At 48.0% G+C, this 18348-nt stretch overlaps 1 protein-coding gene and 1 long non-coding RNA gene across 11 annotated transcripts in view; one reads left to right on the forward strand and one right to left on the reverse strand.

Annotated features, from left to right (window-relative positions):
- Positions 1-18348, reverse strand: part of PNPLA4 (patatin like phospholipase domain containing 4) — a 34251-nt gene that overhangs the window by 15543 nt on the left and 360 nt on the right. For 3 of the 9 annotated variants that reach the window (XM_011291599.4, XM_011291598.3, XM_045050980.1), the window contains exons 2-5: positions 16772-16956; positions 11657-11751; positions 11354-11489; positions 1847-1927 (exon numbers count right to left, since the gene is read on the reverse strand). In XM_011291599.4, the coding sequence (XP_011289901.3) occupies positions 1847-1927; positions 11354-11489; positions 11657-11751; positions 16772-16956 (497 nt within the window). Of the gene's footprint in view, positions 1-1846; positions 1928-11353; positions 11490-11656; positions 11752-16771; positions 16957-17609; positions 17743-17805; positions 18043-18102; positions 18250-18348 lie in introns of those variants that run through there. The other 6 variants (XM_019823527.3, XM_019823526.3, XM_011291597.3 and 3 more) reach the window with 5 other exon arrangements.
- LOC123383408 lies at positions 7-13059 on the forward strand. Of its 2 annotated transcripts, XR_006593111.1 has the most exons (4): positions 7-300; positions 3545-4119; positions 11050-11130; positions 11826-13059. It is a non-coding gene; the product is annotated as an uncharacterized LOC123383408 (long non-coding RNA). The 2 variants fall into 2 exon arrangements; XR_006593110.1 differs by lacking the exon at positions 11826-13059 and having other exon boundaries at positions 11050-11556.

Raw genomic sequence — 18348 nt, forward strand, 5'->3', positions numbered from 1 at the left:
TTCTCAGGTTGCACTGTGGAGGGCGCCTCGCTGGCTCAGTCTGTGGAGCGTGCAGCTCGATCTTCGGGTCTTGAGTTCAAGGCCCATGTTGGGGGTAGACTTTACTTGAAAAAAATAAAAATAAGGTTGCACTCTTATTTTTCAGAGGAGCAAACCGTCTGGTTATTACAGAGGAGACCAGCCTGCAGCTTGGGAGGATTCTAATTTGTCCCCACGATGTTGCTAACGGGAGCGACACATTTCATGTGCTAGCCACATGGTCTGCATATACAATGCGACGGCAGCAGCTTGGGACAGCAGGTACGCGTTATCTTCTATTGGAAAAGGCGAAAAAGGTCGCCATTTAGAATATTACCATTTCTTCCAACAGAACTTGGGCATTGGGAGCTTTTCTGACGTTTACATGTTTCTTTGCTTTTTTCTAGTGCAGTCTCCAAATCACTACTGTTCTGTTTGGAAAGACACAGCAGTAGATACTGAATATTTAAGCTAGAATCTTTCAACTAGTAACTGTTTCTTGTCAAGGATTTCATGAGATTTGGCAGGGGTGGGGTGGGCGTATATTATTCAGAAATGGATTACGGCCCCAAAACTGATTTGCAAATCGCCTACTTAGAATCATTTACAACTCACAGAGCATTTTTCCCCAGAGAAACAACAGTGTAGGTATGTTTTCTGAGGTCAGCTCTCCAAGGCCAATATGTATATTCTGAACTGTGAGTAACGACAGATCCAGTCACCAGCAACTGCACTTTCTGTAGGAGGCGTCCTCTATGGGGTGTAACCTGGCTGGACCGCTTTTATTTCTGCGTCGTGTACCTGGAAGTTGGCACTGGCTTCTCTGTGCAGTGGTCCCAACTCTTAACAAGGCTCGTGGCTCCTCGCTGCTGAAAAGTGCTGAAGGGACAGGGTCTGTGCCTCCTGCATGGTCGGTCAGGCCTTCTGGGGCCTTCTCACACCCCACAAATGCCTGTTTGACCTCCCCGTCTCCACGGCAGGAATGCAGATGAGCACCCTTGATGGGGTTCAGTGGGACAAACAAGGATTCGCCCATGTTGTTGGGGACGTGTCGAGCACAAGGGCTGAGGTTCTGACAGTCCCCATGGCAACGGGCTCCTGACAGGTGGCCCAGAAACATCTGGGGCGTCAGGTGTGAGTAGTAGAACAGCACAAACCAAGACTCTAGCAGGAAAGAAGGACTGACACGCGTCACATAGCCCTCTTGTTCTAGGCTGGTGCCGGGTGCCCGAACCAGCGACGTCATCTGTGTGCTCAGTGAGAAATGAAAATACAGGTATTAAGAAATGCAAGATGTCAGGGTGCCTGGGTGGCTCAGTCGGTTAAACATCCAACTATTCATTTCTGCTCAGGTCATGATCTCATGGTTTGTGAGGTTGAGGCCCACATTGGGCTCTGTGCTGACAGCACGGAGCTTGCTTAGGATTCTCTCTCTCTGTCTCTGTCTCTGTCTCTGTCTCTCTCTCTCTCCACCTCCCCTGCTTGCATGCACACTCTCAAAATCAATAAATAAAGTTAAAAAAAAAAAAAAAGAATTGCAACATGTTGACAACAGATCATCAAACCAAAGTACAATGGCAATCCTGCATGAGATTTGTCAACCATCTACAAACAAGACTGTAGGCATGCCTGTCCTTAGCATCCCTCTTCTATTTTTAATGTTTATTTATTTTGAGAGAGAAGGAGAAAGCGAGCAGGGGAGGGGGGAAGAGAGAGGGAGAAAGAGAATCCCAAGCAGGCTCTGCGCTGTCAGCACACAGCCCAACTTAGTGCTTGATCCCATGAACCGTGAGATCATGAGCTGAGCTGAAATCAAGAGTCGCTTAACTGGCTGAGCTGCCCAGGTGCTCCCGCGTTCCTCCTGAAACGTGTGGCTTGATAGAATGGTGAGCTGTGACGCTAGGCAAACCTGTTATACAAAGAGGAAAGCAGGAGTGAATATCATCTCGGGTGATTTGTGGGGCATTACTTCATAAGCCAGTGGGGGATGACAGGACAGAGCCAACCTTCTCGGCCCCACGACATCAGCACTTGGGTGTTTTCCAGAGAAAGGCTGTGCACGGTTTCCATTGTCACTGCATTCAGCCTAAATGAATTTGGCTCTATCATCAATTGGCTACTCTTTAAAAAAAAAAAAAAAAAAAAAAACAATTACAGGCCCTAGGTATGTTTTGTAGACACGCTGTGGCTATTTAATGAAGTAATTTGGCAAAAAGCAACATCGTGCTGTGGCAATCACTGGAACGCTCTGGGGATAGCAGACATATTGTGAAATTACAGTACTTAAGGGTCTTTAAAGAACCAAAGACACTCTGGAAATATGACGATTTATTTCATTATGCTGCATAAATAATCATATGTGCCCTGCAAAAAAAAAAAAAAATCACCACCATTAGAATCAGAATGATGTGTTTTTCCTCCCCCCTCTCCGTGTCAGAGTATAATGTATAAAGTTCACAAGTTAATGCTTGCAAGTGTTTTCGGTGTTTGGTTGAAAAATGCTATTCAATTACTTTCCTACAGATAAGAAGAGTACGAATCTTCCTAAATGATACGAGGACTGCAGTGAACTAGAAAATACCTGTCAGTCCTCCAAATCAATGTATTTATTCTGACATAACTCACTTTCCCTGTACGTGGGCTGCTGATGTGCATATCAGACCAAGTTCAGTGGGAAAATTAGCTTCCACGGTAGAGAACTAAGTGGTCTGTCTTATTCGTGGTCTGTTTGCCGCCATTTTATTGCAAGCAAATGGAACGTTCGAAGGAAAGAGGCGAAGACTCACACTCTGAGGCCACGTAATAGGACACACAGTAGGTCTAAACATGTCCCTACAGCGTGTCTTACCTCGTTGTTTTCCCAGTGAAATTTTTCTCACCGATAAAGCTCCACACACATAGAGTAGAGGTTCTCAGTGAAGGGAAGAGTGTCTTTGTTTCCTGGGGACATTTAGCGATGTCTGGAGACAGTTTTATGTGTCACAATTGTGTGTGTGGTGGTGGGGGGATGGTTACTACTGGCATCTAGTGGGTAGAGTCAAGGGATGCTTCTACACACCTATTAGTGCACAGGCCAGCCCCCACCACAGACAAGTATCAGACCCCAAATGTCAATAGCGTTGTGGCTGACACACGGATGTAACATCTGGGTCTTGCCATCCATGGCCCATCACAGGACTCAGTACTTTAAACAGTGCACAGAGGTCAGAACGTTGATTTGCTTTTTTGTCTCATTCTTACTAAATACACAATGATAAAAATAAAAGCTAGTGACCTCCTCTAGCAATGCACAAAGCATCGCCAAGTGCATATTCAATGCACGCTCTGACTAGCTCTTTTCATTTTAGATGTTATAGAAAAGGGGTGTTTAGAAAATGATGTGGCCTGGCTTCCTTCGAGAATGAATTCCCAACAAGTTTCATTTATGCCTAAAGTTTGCTGTGGAGTTTAATGAGGAGCTGGCTATTTATTCAGAACCTGCTGGTGTAGTTGAAATTCAAAGACACGGTCAAATTTATCTTCCCAGGCTTCCCAGGATAATGAACAATCTTACATCAGGCCTTCGTTCACCTTCACTAGGCGAAATGTGCGAAGATCTTGCCGTAAGAGCATTCTCGCTAAGCGTGCGGCAACACGGGACTTCAGCACGATGGAGAGAGGGTGGTTCTTCCCAAGCGGGGCACAGTTCTGCACGAAAGCCTTCCTGGGACTATCGATCCACGAGCATTCACTTGGGTCAAATGACCAGCTCAGACTACCTGCGTCCACCAGCTTTACAACGTGAAGAATTCAGCGCTTGGTCCTAATGCACACAAGCGGCCACCACCAGCATGCCATGGCACAGTTAACTACACAATCATGTCTGCTCGGCTGAGGAAGTGACCTAGGACTTTCTTAGAAACAAAGGATTTACCTCCCTCGTCACACTTTGCTGAAGGCTGATATTAAGATGTGCTTGCATTTCCTGGCTGCATGTTTCCTTGTGAAGAAAGATAGCCCAGAATTCCCGGGATAATGTGTAACGGGGCCCGCTAGTAAAGGAATCGCTAAGGACCTATGGCACACGGGACAAGAGCCTGGAGAGCAAGGGCCCCTGAGTTGGTAAGTGCCCCCCACACACATGACTGCAGCTGGTCTGCATAGCAATTTGTGGGGTAGGTGGGAGTGTGCATTCCAACTGACAGAGAAGCTAAGGCACTGAGAAGTCAGTGGTCCCACCCATACTCCACTGAAGATGAGGGCTAGGCTTTCCATCACCAAGGTACCAAATGCCTTTGCAGAAACTGACCTCAACGTGGTGTTGATCTCCTCAACACATCCGACCCACAGAAATGATCAGTGGAGTTCATCCTCCAAGGATACATTTTTATCTGCCCCCACAATTCATCCCCAAAAAGGGTGAGGCACCCCAAATGGATGTCCCTGGTTGATGAGAACAAGGGAGGTGTTTGGGGGAGGGGGCCCCTCGGGGCTCTGGTTTCACTGTATAAAGGGATCCTCCCTCTGGGGCCCATCTCCTACTGGCCTGGTAGCACACTTCACAAGTGCCTCCCTGTCTCTGCTCAGTCACTACTAGGGGGAGGGGCGTACTCAGCACAAATGAGTTCTGCACAAAATAACACCTGCAGACCACACGTGTGACTTATAGTGGTATACAAACAATGGGGGGAAACCCCAACACGGAGTGTCTTAGTCAACTCTGGCTGCTGTACGAAATACCATAAATTGGGGGACTTCTAAACAATACACATTTATCACAGTTCTGGGGAGCACAAAGTCCAAGAAGAGGGCACCAGCAGGTCTGGTGTCTGGTGAGAGCCCACTTCCTGGTTCATGGACAGCCATCTTCTCACTGTGTCCTCATGTGGCCGAAGGGGCCAGGGTGCTCTTTGGGGTCACTTTATGAGGGCACTGTTCTCATTCATGAGGATTCGGCCCTCATAATCTAATCACCCCCAAAGGCCCCACCTGCTAATATCATCTCATGGGAGTTAGGTTCAACGTGAATTGTGGTGACAGAAACATTCAAGACCTAGCATTTCACCCCTGGCTCCCCCAAATTCATGTCCTTCCTGCATGCAAAATGTATTCATCCCCTCCCCGTACCCAAAAAAGTCTTAAGTTGTTCTAGCATCCACTCCAAAGTTTAAAGCTCAAAGCCTCACTCAAATAGCATCTAACTCCACTCTGGGTGGGACCTGAAGTACCGTTCATCCTGAGGCAATCTGCTGTCTAGCTGGGAACCTATTAGATCAGTCAGGTTATGCGTTTCCCAAAAATGTGGTGAGGAGGCACAGCAGAGAAGGTCCCCTTCCAAAGGGAGAAATAGGAAGGCAAGAAGAAGCATTCAGAGCAAGTCTGAAACCCAAGGGGGCAAGTGTCACTAGACTCGAAGGCTGGAGGGTAGTCCTCCGTGGCTTGATGTTGTGCCTTACAAGCCCATGGGGGCAGGGTCCTGCCCCTGAAGCTTTGCTGGGCAGGGCTTGGGCCCCACCTCTGTGCCTCAGTCTCCTGCCAGAGGCTCCCTGGGGCTGGAACCTTCTGCCCACTCTGCTCTGTCTGGGATCTCCATGGTGGGCCCTCTCCCATGGCTCTAAGGCAGGGAGGACCGGCCTGTGAGAGGTGAGGGTGTGTCTACACTTGCCCTTATTCTCTGGGCTTCTCATGAGAGGGGCAGGCCTCCTGTGACCTCTCTGAGATGCCTCAGGGGTCATACTTCCATTGTCTTGGGACAATAGTCCTGCCTTCTCTTTATAAGGCTGACAACAGCCTCATCAGATGGCTGGTTTAGCCACCTCTTCCAGTTCTGTTCCCAAGAGGCTGTCATTCTTTTCAATAAGGACAGGCTGAGAAAGTCCCAAAGTTTTAAGTTCTACCTTGCCTTTGATAAGCAATTCCATCTTTAAGTCATTTCTCTCTTCTTGCATTTTATATAAGCAGTCAAGAGAAACCAGACTGCTTCTTCAACGCTCTGCTTGGAATGAGGACTCATCAAGTATTCATTTTCATCACTTCCAAGTTCAACCTTCCAGAAAACGCTGGGACAAGAACACAGTTCAGGCAGGTTCTTTGCTCCCTCATAGCAAGGAGGGCCTTGCTCCTACAGCATTTGAGGACATGTCCTTGTTTCTTTCCGAGACCTCATCAGAATGGCTGTGCCACGCACAGTCCTACCGATTCTGTTTCCAGGCCCTTAGGGATTCATTACGAATATGGCGGCTCTCTCTCCAGTTCTCATTCTTTTCCGCGTCTTCTTCAGAATCACCTCTAAAGGTCCATTCATGGCAATGGGGGCTCTTTCTAGCATGTACCTCTAATGTCCCCCAGCCTCCGTCTGCTACCCGGTTCCAAAGCTGCTTCCGAATGCGTAGATATGTGTTACGGAAGCGCCCCACTTTCCTGTGTTGGTCCATTTGGGAGCTACAGACCGGGTAGCTTATAGACAACAGACATCGATTTCTCACATTTCTGGTGGCTGGGACGTCCAAGATCAAGGTGGAGTCAGTGCGTGCTGAGAGCCTCTTTCTTGCTGTGTTCTCACGAGGCAGGGAGCATGACCTAGCTGTACCTAGGCTCTCTTTTATCGGGGCACTGATCCCAGGTGGGAGGGTTCTACCTTCATCACCTGTTCACCTCCCAAAGGTCCACCTCCTGGCACTATCACGTCAGGGATTCAGCATTCACTGTCTGAACTGGAGTGAGGGGGGGGGGCTACAAACGTTCAGACCACAGCACTGAGTTAAATCACTGTGGACATAAGATGCAGAACACTATGGAAATCCAACGCTAAGGGAATCTTTGGACCACATAACTGGTTAACGGAGGTTCGCAGAAAATAATCTATCAGCACAGATATCAAATCAAAGAGTAATCTTTTCTGGAACTAAAAGCGGACTTAACTAATGAAAGTTAAGTATCAGTCATCGCACAAAAGCAAATTTATAAAACGAAGCTAATGGTAAAGAGGTGTAAAATTAAATGCCACAAGGTGGCAAAACTGGGTAGTAATGCATCTCCTGAGATGTTACAGATTTAGGTGAGCACACTGTGCGTGAACACAGATGATAAGTAAGAAGTGAAAGCAATACGCACGCAAAGGTGAATTGTACTCCCCAGAAAGAAAGTGGTGACACTTCAAATTTGACAACAGACTCATACGGACATGTTAACCGGTCACGTGTGTGGCTGAGTGCCTTATTTGTTTAACATTTACTGAATTTTGGCTTTAACCAACGTGCACACAGGGCTTTACTGCTGCAACACCCTTTTCCATGCTTCATTCCATGTGCTCTCCATGGTGACACAGATTGACTTCTCACCTCCATTCCACAGTTGGACAAACTGAGGCTCCAACATAATTAGCCCCAGAGGACACTGCCAGGAAATGGCAGACCGGGATAGAAACACTGGGAGACGCACATAAAACATGCAATACTCCAGGTGGGCCTGCGTGCGCCCACGCGGGCAACACTTTTACACAGGCACCCGCTCCGTAATGAGAACTGGCAGTCAGCTGGTGGATAATAAGGAGCCCAGCATTAACAACAACAGCAACAAACACAAAAAAAGCCCTAGTTGGTGAGGGAATAAATAGTTAATGATAAAATGGGTGTGAGATGCAACATGGTAGGGCGTCTGGGGGGTGCTCAGTCGGGTAAGCGTGCAACTCTTATTTCAGCTCAGGTCGTGATCTCATGCTTTGTAGGATCAAGCCCCTCATCGGGCTCTGTGCTGACAGCACGGAGCCTGCTTGGCATCCCTCTCCCTCTCTCCCTGCCTCTGTCTCTCTCACAATAAGTAAATCAACTTAAAAACCCAGGAAGCAAACCCAAGGCTGTGTTCAGACCCAGGTATACAAGGCCCCCAGGAGACCAGCTGTGTACCGTGGGGCTGGTTCCCCTCCTGGCTTTGGGAGGCCTCGCGGCTCCCTGTCTCCCCGTCTCCCCGTGAGGGAAGTGGAAAAGCTGTCTCTGAGCTTCCTTCTCTCCTTCCCCGCGGCTCTACGTGGTCAGAAGGGTCACCCTGCACGTGGCACTTCGCAGAGCATTCCACCACTGGCCTCTTTGCTACCCAGACCACGTGAGCTGGTCACGTCCCCACCCAGAAGGGAGCGGGCTTTCTTCCCCCTCCACGAGTCTTCTCCTCTCCTCGTGTAGTCTCTGCTGGTCCTACTCCGGAACCAAATGCTTCCCAAGTATTCCAGGCACGGATATCAGACATTTCACAGTCACCGTGTACCATCAAGGAAATATCTATCCTTCCTATTTTCCGTTCTGAAAAAGGTTAGAGCGTTCAGCTAAACATTTAAAACGCTTCTCGTAGAACCTAGGATAAATGTTAATTATTCAATTATTCTCCTTACAAGATATTACACATTTGTGTCAACGATTTCTCTTCTGTTCAATGAACTCAAGTAATTACACCAATTCTCTGAATAGTTATTATCCAAAACAAAGGAAATTGAAAAAAAAATCATGTTTACTTACTGCAATAGTTGCTGTTGCTACTGTAACAAATTACCACAAACTGAGAGCCTTAAAATAACACATATCTGTCCTCATGCTGTCGAGTGATCGGCATCCCTCCTGGAGCTAAAAGTGAGCTGGGACTGGCCCGCACTCCTTCTGGGAGGCTGCAGGGGGAGTGTTCCCTGCTCATTCACATCCTGGCAGAGTTCTGTTGCATAGGCTGCTGGACAGGAGTCCCCTTGTGCCTTGATGGCTGTCGGAGGGGAGCGGCCACAGAGCCCTCTATGTATGTGCTCTATTTCCAAGAGGGCTCTAAGGCTCAGAACGAGCAATGGTGCCTGGCGTCCGGGAAAGATCTCCATCTGGAAGGACTCACAGACTTAGTTTGGATCCCCCCCAGATAATCTGGGATCATCTCCCCATTTCTAGATCTTTACCTCAATTGTATTTATAAGATTCTTTTTGCCACGTGAGGTGACACATTCACAAGTGCTGGAGATTAGAGTGTGGACGTCTTTGGGGGCCACTATTCAGCCAACCACACTGCCACATAAAAGGAATTGAGAGACAGGGCGTTTGGGTGGCCGAGTCGGTTAAGCGTCTGACTCTTGATTTTGGCTTAGGTCATGATCTCGTGGTTGGTGAGTTCGAGCCCCGTGTCAGGCTCTGCCTGCTTGGGATTCTGTCTCTCCCGTCTCTGCCCTTCTCCCGCTTGCTCTCTCTCTCTCTCTCAAAATAAGTAAACTTAAGAAAATTAAAAAAAAAAAAAAAGAAGTAATTCAGAGGAGGATAATTTTATCCACCATATGATAATCTACACGTAATCATGTAGAATGTTGGAGACCTTGGCTGTATTCCCAGCAGGGCCACTGACCAACTTATTTTGTTTTTTAATTTTTTTTTTATGTTTATTTATTTTTGAGAGAGAGACAGAGTGCGAGCAGCGGAGGAGCAGAGAGAGAGGGAGACACAGAATCTGAAGCAGGCTCCAGGCTCTGAGCTGTCAGTACAGAGCCCAACACAGGGCTCGAACTCGGGAACGGCAAGATCGTGACCTGAGGTGAAGTCGGAAGCTTAACTGAATGAGCCACCCCGGTGCCCCAGCTAAGTTATTTTGTAAAGGTCACTCTGCATGGAGGATCCAGACTCTTTGTTCTTTCATCGTACACGAGGCCACTGTGACAGATGCCTCTGCAGTTCGTTTACGTATTCATGCGTAGTCACTCACTGAGCCGTGCCAGGTGCCGGGACTATGAGAGCGGAGAAAACGGAGCAGCTCTTGGCCACGCAGAGCTTACATCCGAGTGAAGAGAGACTGACAGTAAAAATGAAGTCATAAAGCAGGAAAATCCGCAGCGGGTGAACGGGGATAAAGAAGGGAGGACGGGAGACAGGAAACACCAGGGCTCCGCCAGTGAGGACAGGGTAGGCAAAGGACAGGTGCAATGAGGAGGAAGTGACTGGAATGAAGTTCCCCTGTTTTAAGACACAGCAACCGGGGCGCCTGGGTGGCTCAGTGGGTTGAGCCTCCGACTTCGGCTCAGGTCATGATCTCGCGAGATCTCGCGTGATCTCGCGTCAGTTCGAGCCCCGCGTCGGGCTCTGGGCTGATGGCTCAGAGCCTGGAGCCTGTTTCCGATTCTGTGTCTCCCTCTCTCTCTGCCCATCCCCCGTTCATGCTCTGTCTCTCTCTGTCCCAAAAATAAATAAACGTTGAAAAAAAAAATTAAAAAAAAAAAAAAAAAGACACAGCAACTGCAGTCCTGCTCCCGTGCAAACCAGAAGAGGTCTTCTAACACACTGACAGCCTCCTGTATCTGTACTGGCATCAGCACATTGTGACAATTCACGTGTGCACTGACCAGTTTCTCCCTTTATACTTTGCAAGTCTCCGTGAGATTATAGAAAAATGTCTTTTTCTAAGATAGAAAGACTATTAATTTATAAGCGAGAGACTAGCACAGTCAGCACAGCAAGTAAAAATATTCTAATCTATTAAGTCACAAAGTAATTTCGCTTGTCAGTTCAACATTTCATTAGGTATTTCAAATTATATCATTCACCCAGTAAAACTCGAACAGTATGATTCGATAGTAAAAATCAATGCATTTATCATGTAATTCAGGCGGAACTTTTACCAGTCGCTCCAAATCCATTGCCCACTGCTGTAACCAAACACACATCCTCCATCATGTCATCCCGAGCTGCCCATGATTCCCACAAAGGGGGAAGGAAAGAAAAAAACTGCCCAGCTTCTGCAAGAAAAGTGCACTCTTTCCAATTTACAAATATTTGATGTATTACCTTAGCAAGCACACTGTTATTTGCAACTTTAGCCAAAGTATTTCCCAGAGATCATAAATCCACCAGTGAGCAGCTTTCCAATGCGTTTGCATATAAAAGGATGAGAACAAAATGGGAGAATCCAACGGGACATGAGACTGAAACGCCAAGAGACCTGGGGTCCAGAGGGCATTGCCGCTGGCAGGTCATGCAAAATCTCTCTCCTCCGTGAGGGAAGACTAAAAGGGCAGTAATCACATCTGTCTTCCCTGATGGACAGGACGCCTGGGAAGGACCGAATAAGGCAACGTGTGGACGAAGTCTTACGTGAACTGGAAGCTACCAGCTACGTCATTTCAAGGTACTGAGTACAGCTACCCTGCTCAGCTGCACCCAAGTGACGCTGTGTGACACCCAGGGACACTGGTCAATCGATCCGCAAACACATGATTTGTTGAGTGCGCATCATCTATCAGGTGTGATATGAAACCTGGATTTACAGAACGTGGTGATGCTCACTGCTGGGAGGAGTATTTAAATCAGTACTCGCCAAATTCCTCAAACGTGAGATGCGGCTGTGTTACCTTAATAAGGTCCTCCCTGGAGGAAAACTTTGAGACCAGGTAATTTTGTCTGGTTTTCGTGTTGGTGATAGATACGTGCAGTCGGTTGTGGGCCAGCTCATGAGCATTGGCAGGGAGAATCAAGTCCATTCCGCTTCTAAAGAAGAAAAAGTGACTCGCGTCACTCACCTTGAATTATTGAACGCCTTGTAAATATTTTAGTAGAGAGGATTCTGTGCTGAGCCTGCCACGGTTTACACAGAGTGTCCTCCACCCTGCGTCTTCACAGGCTTTGGGGGAAATATTCTATACACAGAGGTATACCTCAATCGGGCCATGAAATCATAGCCGGGTGTGAGTGCCCCAAAAGACTGCCTTCGGATTTCTTCGGCAAACTTGTAGGTAAACTCATTACATTCCTGGAAAAGAAAATGAATAGGTGACCCTGTGATTTCCAAGGAACAATAACGACAACAATTCCTTCTTTTTCCAGAATGCTGTGGCCATCACACAAGGAACCCTGGACCCTACACCCTGTAAACCCAACCCTTAGAGTTTGGGGGCCCCTTTCCTTCACAGGTACGTGAATCCCCATTTGACCTGGCCCTCACCCATCGTTCTTAGTCCCCCAGCAGGCTCTGTGTTTTCCAAAATCACATCTTTTTGTTTTTTGTTCCCCCCCCTTCTTTTCTTTTCAAACGAGTTCAAATGGCTTCAGCCACATCTGGGGAATCCTTGAAGTCTCAATTCTGATGCTCATTTAGGACCCATTCTGCTACACGTTTTTCCAACACAACTGACCTCCTCTCCCATCCCAACTCTATGGCCTCTGGAACAGTCTGACTGCGACAGTACTGATTATTAATGATACCGTGAACGACTGAGACAAACGACTGCCGTTTGTCTTTCGAGTCCAGTCTCGGGCATTGGTATTTGTTTGTAACAGTCTCTGAGGGGTGCGGAGTTGGGGAGTGGGGTGCGTCTAATGTGCTGGTATCCACGGATGCAGTGTCTGTCAGCTCATGCTCACATAACCCTGCAAGATGGATATAATCACCCCACTTGACGGGTAAGAAGACTGAGGCTTGGAAAGATTAAGCTTCCTTCTCAATTTTTCAGCAAAAATCCTCCAGAGCCGGATTTGAAACCAGGTCTATCTTTCCTTTATTAATTCATACATTAAGCAACCTAGATGGGGTCCGAGGCACTGGGACTCAGCCAAAATGAGACACAAAGATCCCTTGCCCTTATGAGACATAGCAGTGCCTCAGTGCGTGGGGCCCAGAGCACTGTGAGAGCGCCGTGAAGGCGTGGGAAGCAGAATGAAGCCTCTCATCCCCAAAGATGTCCACATTCTGGTCCCTGCACTGTGTGCATGTTTCCTCACGGGGCAAAGCAATCTTGCGGATGTGGTTAAAGGTTTTGAGATGGGACCTTATCCGGGATTGCCTAGGTGAGGCCAGTATAATCACAAGGACCCCTGTAAGTGAAAGAGGCTGTCAGGAGTATCAGCCTTAGAGAGATCTGAAGGTGCCGTGCTTAAGGTGAAAGAGTGAGGGAGGGGCTGTGACCCCAGAGATGCAGGCTGCTTCTAGAAACCGTAAAAGGCAAGGAAACCGATTCTCTTCTGGAGCCTCCCGAGGGAGTGCGGCCCTGCTGACGATCTGATTTTGTCCAGCGAGACCTTTCCAGAATTATGACCTCCAGAACTCGAAGGGAATAAATGTGTGCTGTTTTTATTTTTATTTATTTTTTTTTCAACGTTTATTTATTTTTGGGACAGAGAGAGACAGAGCATGAACGGGGGAGGGGCAGAGAGAGAGGGAGACACAGAATCGGAAGCAGGCTCCAGGCTCTGAGCCATCAGCCCAGAGCCTGACGCGGGGCTCGAACTCACGCGAGATCACGCGAGATCTCGCGAGATCATGACCTGAGCCGAAGTCAGACGCTCAACCCACTGAGCCACCCAGGCGCCCCTAAGACTTTGTTTTAATGTGTATTTGTTTTTGAGGGAAACAGAGAGCAAGCACGAGCAGGGGAGGGGCAGAGAGAGAGGGAGACACAGAATCGGAAACAGGCTCCAGGCTCTGAGCTATCATCAGCCCAGAGCCCGACGCGGGGCTCGAACTCCCAGACCGCGAGATCGTGACCTGGCTGAAGTCGGGACGCTTAACCGACTGCGCCACCCAGGCGCCCCAAATGTGTGCTGTTTTAAGCCACTAACACTTTTTATCGTAACAGCAAGAAGAAAAGTAACACAGTGAGCGTTAACCAGAGCCTCCCACAGCGTGTGACATGCGTAGGAGCTGGACAGGACATGGGAATAGATGGGGAAGACAGAGACATCTGTGAGCACAGGCCAGCAAGGGACACTGACCTGAAGGTCATCGTCAGTGAGCCGTGCGAGGACTAAGTCACTTGGGGCCTTGGGAAGCATGCTTAGAAATCTGGATCCTATGCTGAGTCAAAAGAGAGCCGGGAGGGGCGGGTGGGTGGGTGGGGGGAAGGTCGAGGGAATAAGAGAATCAGAGCTGTGTTTGGGTAAAATCACCAGAAGTGCTGCGAGGTGGGTGGTCTGTCGGCAGTGGGAGTGGACACGGGCCGCCATCAGGAAGCCCCCTGAGACGGCCCCCCAAGTGTGTGCTCCTTCCAAGCTGGACGGCCCACCTAACCTCCTTTCTTATGTTAATTTTAGTTACACACACTCCTGATCACAATGGAAACTTATTAAGGGACGGACTTTGTGTGCTAACACTGTGCCTGGCAAACTGTGAGGGCTGAGGAAAGGCTTGAAGCACTGAGCTCTTACACATCAACATCTAAATTTGCCTGCCACCTAAAATACACCCAGCATCAGGTGCTCCTCTTAATTATACATGCATACGCTCTGAACTAGATTAATTACTCACGTATTTGTCACAACACCACACAGCTCGAGGAACCGTTAGCAAGAGCTGAGCTAACACGGATGTGACTAAGTACAAAACAGTGTGCTAAAAAACTCAAAGCGATCCTACAGGTGGTGTAGTTCAAGTGTTGAAAAGAAGAGAAATAAAATAACCTTAAACCACATGGCTGAAAATTTATGTTGAAAAAGGAGAAATGCGGATGCTCTAGGTTAATACAGAGAATCATTCTCCACCTTCCAGTGTGAACACCCAATAAGTCCTACCCCTTTACCAACCTACCAACCAACCCAATCACAGCAACACAACTAGACGATAAGATGGGTTTCCAGGGGCACCTGGGTGGCGCAGTCGGTTAAGCGTCCGACTTCAGCCAGGTCACGATCTCGCGGTCCGGGAGTTCGAGCCCCACGTCAGGCTCTGGGCTGATGGCTCAGAGCCTGGAGCCTGCTTCCGATTCTGTGTCTCCCTCTCTCTCTGCCCCTCCCCCGTTCATGCTCTGTCTCTCTCTGTCCCAAAAATAAATAAAAAACGTTGAAAAAAAATTAAAAAAAAAAAGATGGGTTTCCAATTCATTGAAAAAACATAGAACAGGTAATCTAGCTTCAATATGATATCAAATCTCGAATCCAGATAAATCGTCACTATCTGATCACAGAATTTCAGGTAAGTGCCAGTATTATGGCAGAATTTCCAAATCACGTTAATTCTAAATCACACTTAATACATTTCTTTTTCTTAATGTTCATTTTTGAGAGAGAGCGAAAGAGAGCGAGCAGGGGAGGTGCAGAGAGAGAGAGGGACACAGAGGGTTCAAAGCAGGCTCTGCGTGGACAGCACAGAGCCCGACACGGGGCTCAAACTCATGAACCGTGAGCTCATGACCTGAGCTGAAGGTGGACACTCAACAGACTGAGCCACCCAGGACCCCACAATTAAAACATTTCAAAATCTGAGGATTCAAAATCAAGCCTACTCAATTCCATAGCTGGGGGTTTGCCCCACCTACAGAAAAGACGGCACTAGGGAGGAGGAAACAATCTCTTAGTAGACCCCTGCCCCAAAAAGTTCTGGAATAGAACTACTTTGCAATCCAAACCATAGGATTCTGCCAACTTAGGGGGTGTTCACACCTTAGTTATATGTTCACTGCCTTCAGGTTCTCATTCTGTGCCATGTATACAGTTTTCCATCACCTTCCTAGTTACCAATAAAGCAACCATATAAAGACGGGAAGACAAGGGGCGCCTGGGTGGCGCAGTCGGTTGAGCGTCCGACTTCAGCCAGGTCACGATCTCACGGACCGTGAGTTCGAGCCCCGCGTCGGGCTCTGGGCTGATGGCTCAGAGCCTGGAGCCTGTTTCCGATTCTGTGTCTCCCTCTCTCTCTGCCCCTCCCCTGCTCGTGCTTGGTCTCTGTTTCCCTCAAAAACAAATACACATTAAAACAAAATCTTAGGGGCGCCTGGGTGGCTCAGTGGGTTGAGCCTCCGACTTCGGCTCAGGTCATGATCTCGCGTGATCTCGTGTGAGTTCGAGCCCCGCGTCAGGCTCTGGGCTGATGGCTCAGAGCCCGGAGCCTGTTTCCGATTCTGTGTCTCCCTCTCTCTCTGCCCCTTGCCCGTTCATGCTCTGTCTCTCTCCCAAAAATAAAATAAAAACGTTGAAAAAAAAAATTAAAAAAAAAAAAAAAAAGACGGGAAGACAAGAAATGTATTTCCAAATGGCCTCATATCCAGTTTCTGTGCCCTAAGAAGCTTGTCATCGATTTGAGAACAAGATTTTGGGTGTTTAAAATTTTGCAGTTTTGAAATTTTAAACGTGACTTAAATTTATTCTTGTGCATGAATGTGTTAATTATTATTGGATTACTGCTTAAAGCCACTAGAGTACGTAAGGAAGGAATGAATGTGATATTCTCCACCTACAAAGACCGCTCTCACAGTCAGCAGATGCATGATTGCTGTCCAGAAGCAGAAAACACATTTTTACCACATAGAATGCATTAAGTGAAATGCCTAACGGAAGCTTATTTTCATTACTTCTGGATAAATCGCTTGAAATTCATGGCGTCTGACTGAGAATGAAAAACAAATAAAACCCCTGTATCATTCCACTTAATAGAAATTATTGGCCCACGTTTTCATTTATACACCTGTTTGTCAATAGGAGCGAACAAAGCGTTATCGGCCACATGCTCAGGGCCTTGAAAACAGGCCCTGTGTTCTCATGATCAGATAAAACAAATATTGTTTGCTTGAAAGAAACTGAGCTGGAATCTTAAGACTAAATACTCAAGAGTAAAAAAAAAAAAGGCATTTTGTTTCCTTGTCTCACTGTTACCCCAAATAATCCTTCCCGTATCTAGAGGACAGATCCCTAATAATTAAATTTTTAAAGAAAAGTCTTAACGTTTTCTGTTACCCAGGCAAAGGATTATTTCTCTGTAGTTAACTTAGCACAGCTAACGTTCATCTCTGTGGTTCGGTCTTAATTTCCTGACAAGGAACACAGCCTAGTTACCACTTAATTACCTCTATTCTTTCTGGTGCTGTTAGTAGGACGGTAGCAACCAAGGATCCCGCAGAAGCCCCTGCAAAGGCCTTGACATCCTTCAGGAGCTTTCGGCCATGTCTGTAAAGTGCCGATGCTGCCCCCAAGTGGTAAATGCCCAGAAACCCGCATGCTGCAAAGGACAGGTTGATGTGCTTCATTCGAGCTGTGAAATTGAGGAAACAAAAGACAAAAATGCTGTGAATTGGTATAGCTTATTCCACATGGCTTGAGTCTTAGGATAGTCATCATTCCAAGGCTTTCTTTAAATATACAATTCTCTGTGCTAAGCACAGTATTTTCAATTAAAGTCTAATTAAATACTCAAAATTTTCAGGAGAACTTTTTCCCCTTTCCCCTTGACTCAATATAGTATTAATTAAAAAAATGACAACATTCCATATTTATTCATCACATATATTATGCAATGTACAAGTACTCGGCAAGAAACGTCAAATTACAACCGGCAAGGCTTTTTTTTTTTTTTTTTTGACCTTTGTACTTTTGAGACAGGGCTGCTATAGTGAAAGGTAAAATCGGCATATACTAGCAAATTCCTAAGGAAGGGTGCATGTGTTCTTTGCAAATGCATCACTACATTTCAAAAGTCCCCCTTCCCATTGCCCCACATTTCCATTGCAAGCATCCATATATTCAAAACAAAACAAAACCAAAAAAGTACTGATGCCCACGACTATTCCATAAGGCAATGAGCGATTATTCATTAATGGCATATCTTTTCATCACCAAGTTTCCCAGGACAAACTAAGGTCATGACTGGCAAGGGCAACTGAAGGCTCCAAGATACGTGAAGCGCACCCGTTCCTTGATTGCTTGTGATAAAGTGAACTATAGAAGTGTTCCGTGAAGGCTCAGTGCACCTGGCATCACCACGTGGATGAAATCAAGCAGCCACAACGCTGCTCACCTGGAGGACTCCCATTCTGCACCCTCCCCCCCCCCCCCCCCCCCCCCCCCCGCCACGCCACGACTCCGGGGCCTTCGAATGAGGCACCTGGCCTGGGCCTCGAATTTAGGAACCTGAGACCACCCTTGTGGGCGGGAGGAGGCTCAGCCTAACCGCAGTCGAGCCCCGGGGTTGGTTTACTATCTGCAAAGTGGAGTGGGGGCACTCGGTATCTGAGAGGCCTGCCGGCGCAGGCCCTGCTTCCGTCTGCTGCCAGTGGGCGGTGGCGTGGGGATCGCCGCCACACCAGACAGGGTTCTGGGGCCCAGCTCCGACCCACCCACCCGGGGGAGCGACCTCCAGGGGCTGGAGCCCGCCCCGCGCCCTCCCTGAGCTCCGCCCTACCAATGCAGGCCTGAGGCACTTCCATGTTGAGCGGCCCCCTTAACCGGAAGGCGGGGCCTGGCCGTCACTCAACAAGGCCCCGCCCATCAGGGCTGGCCCACGCTCGCGGCGCGCCTGCCCAGGAAGGTCTCGTGAAGGGGTCGGGGCGGAGCTACGCGCGCGGCGCTCCGAAGCCGTCAGGCTGACGCAGGTCTCCCCCCGCCTCCCCGCCTCCCGCGGCCCCGCCCACGCTATTTAAACCACTGG

This window comes from Felis catus, chromosome X (assembly GCF_018350175.1).
Source record: "Felis catus isolate Fca126 chromosome X, F.catus_Fca126_mat1.0, whole genome shotgun sequence".
NCBI classification, from domain to species: domain Eukaryota; kingdom Metazoa; phylum Chordata; class Mammalia; order Carnivora; family Felidae; genus Felis; species Felis catus.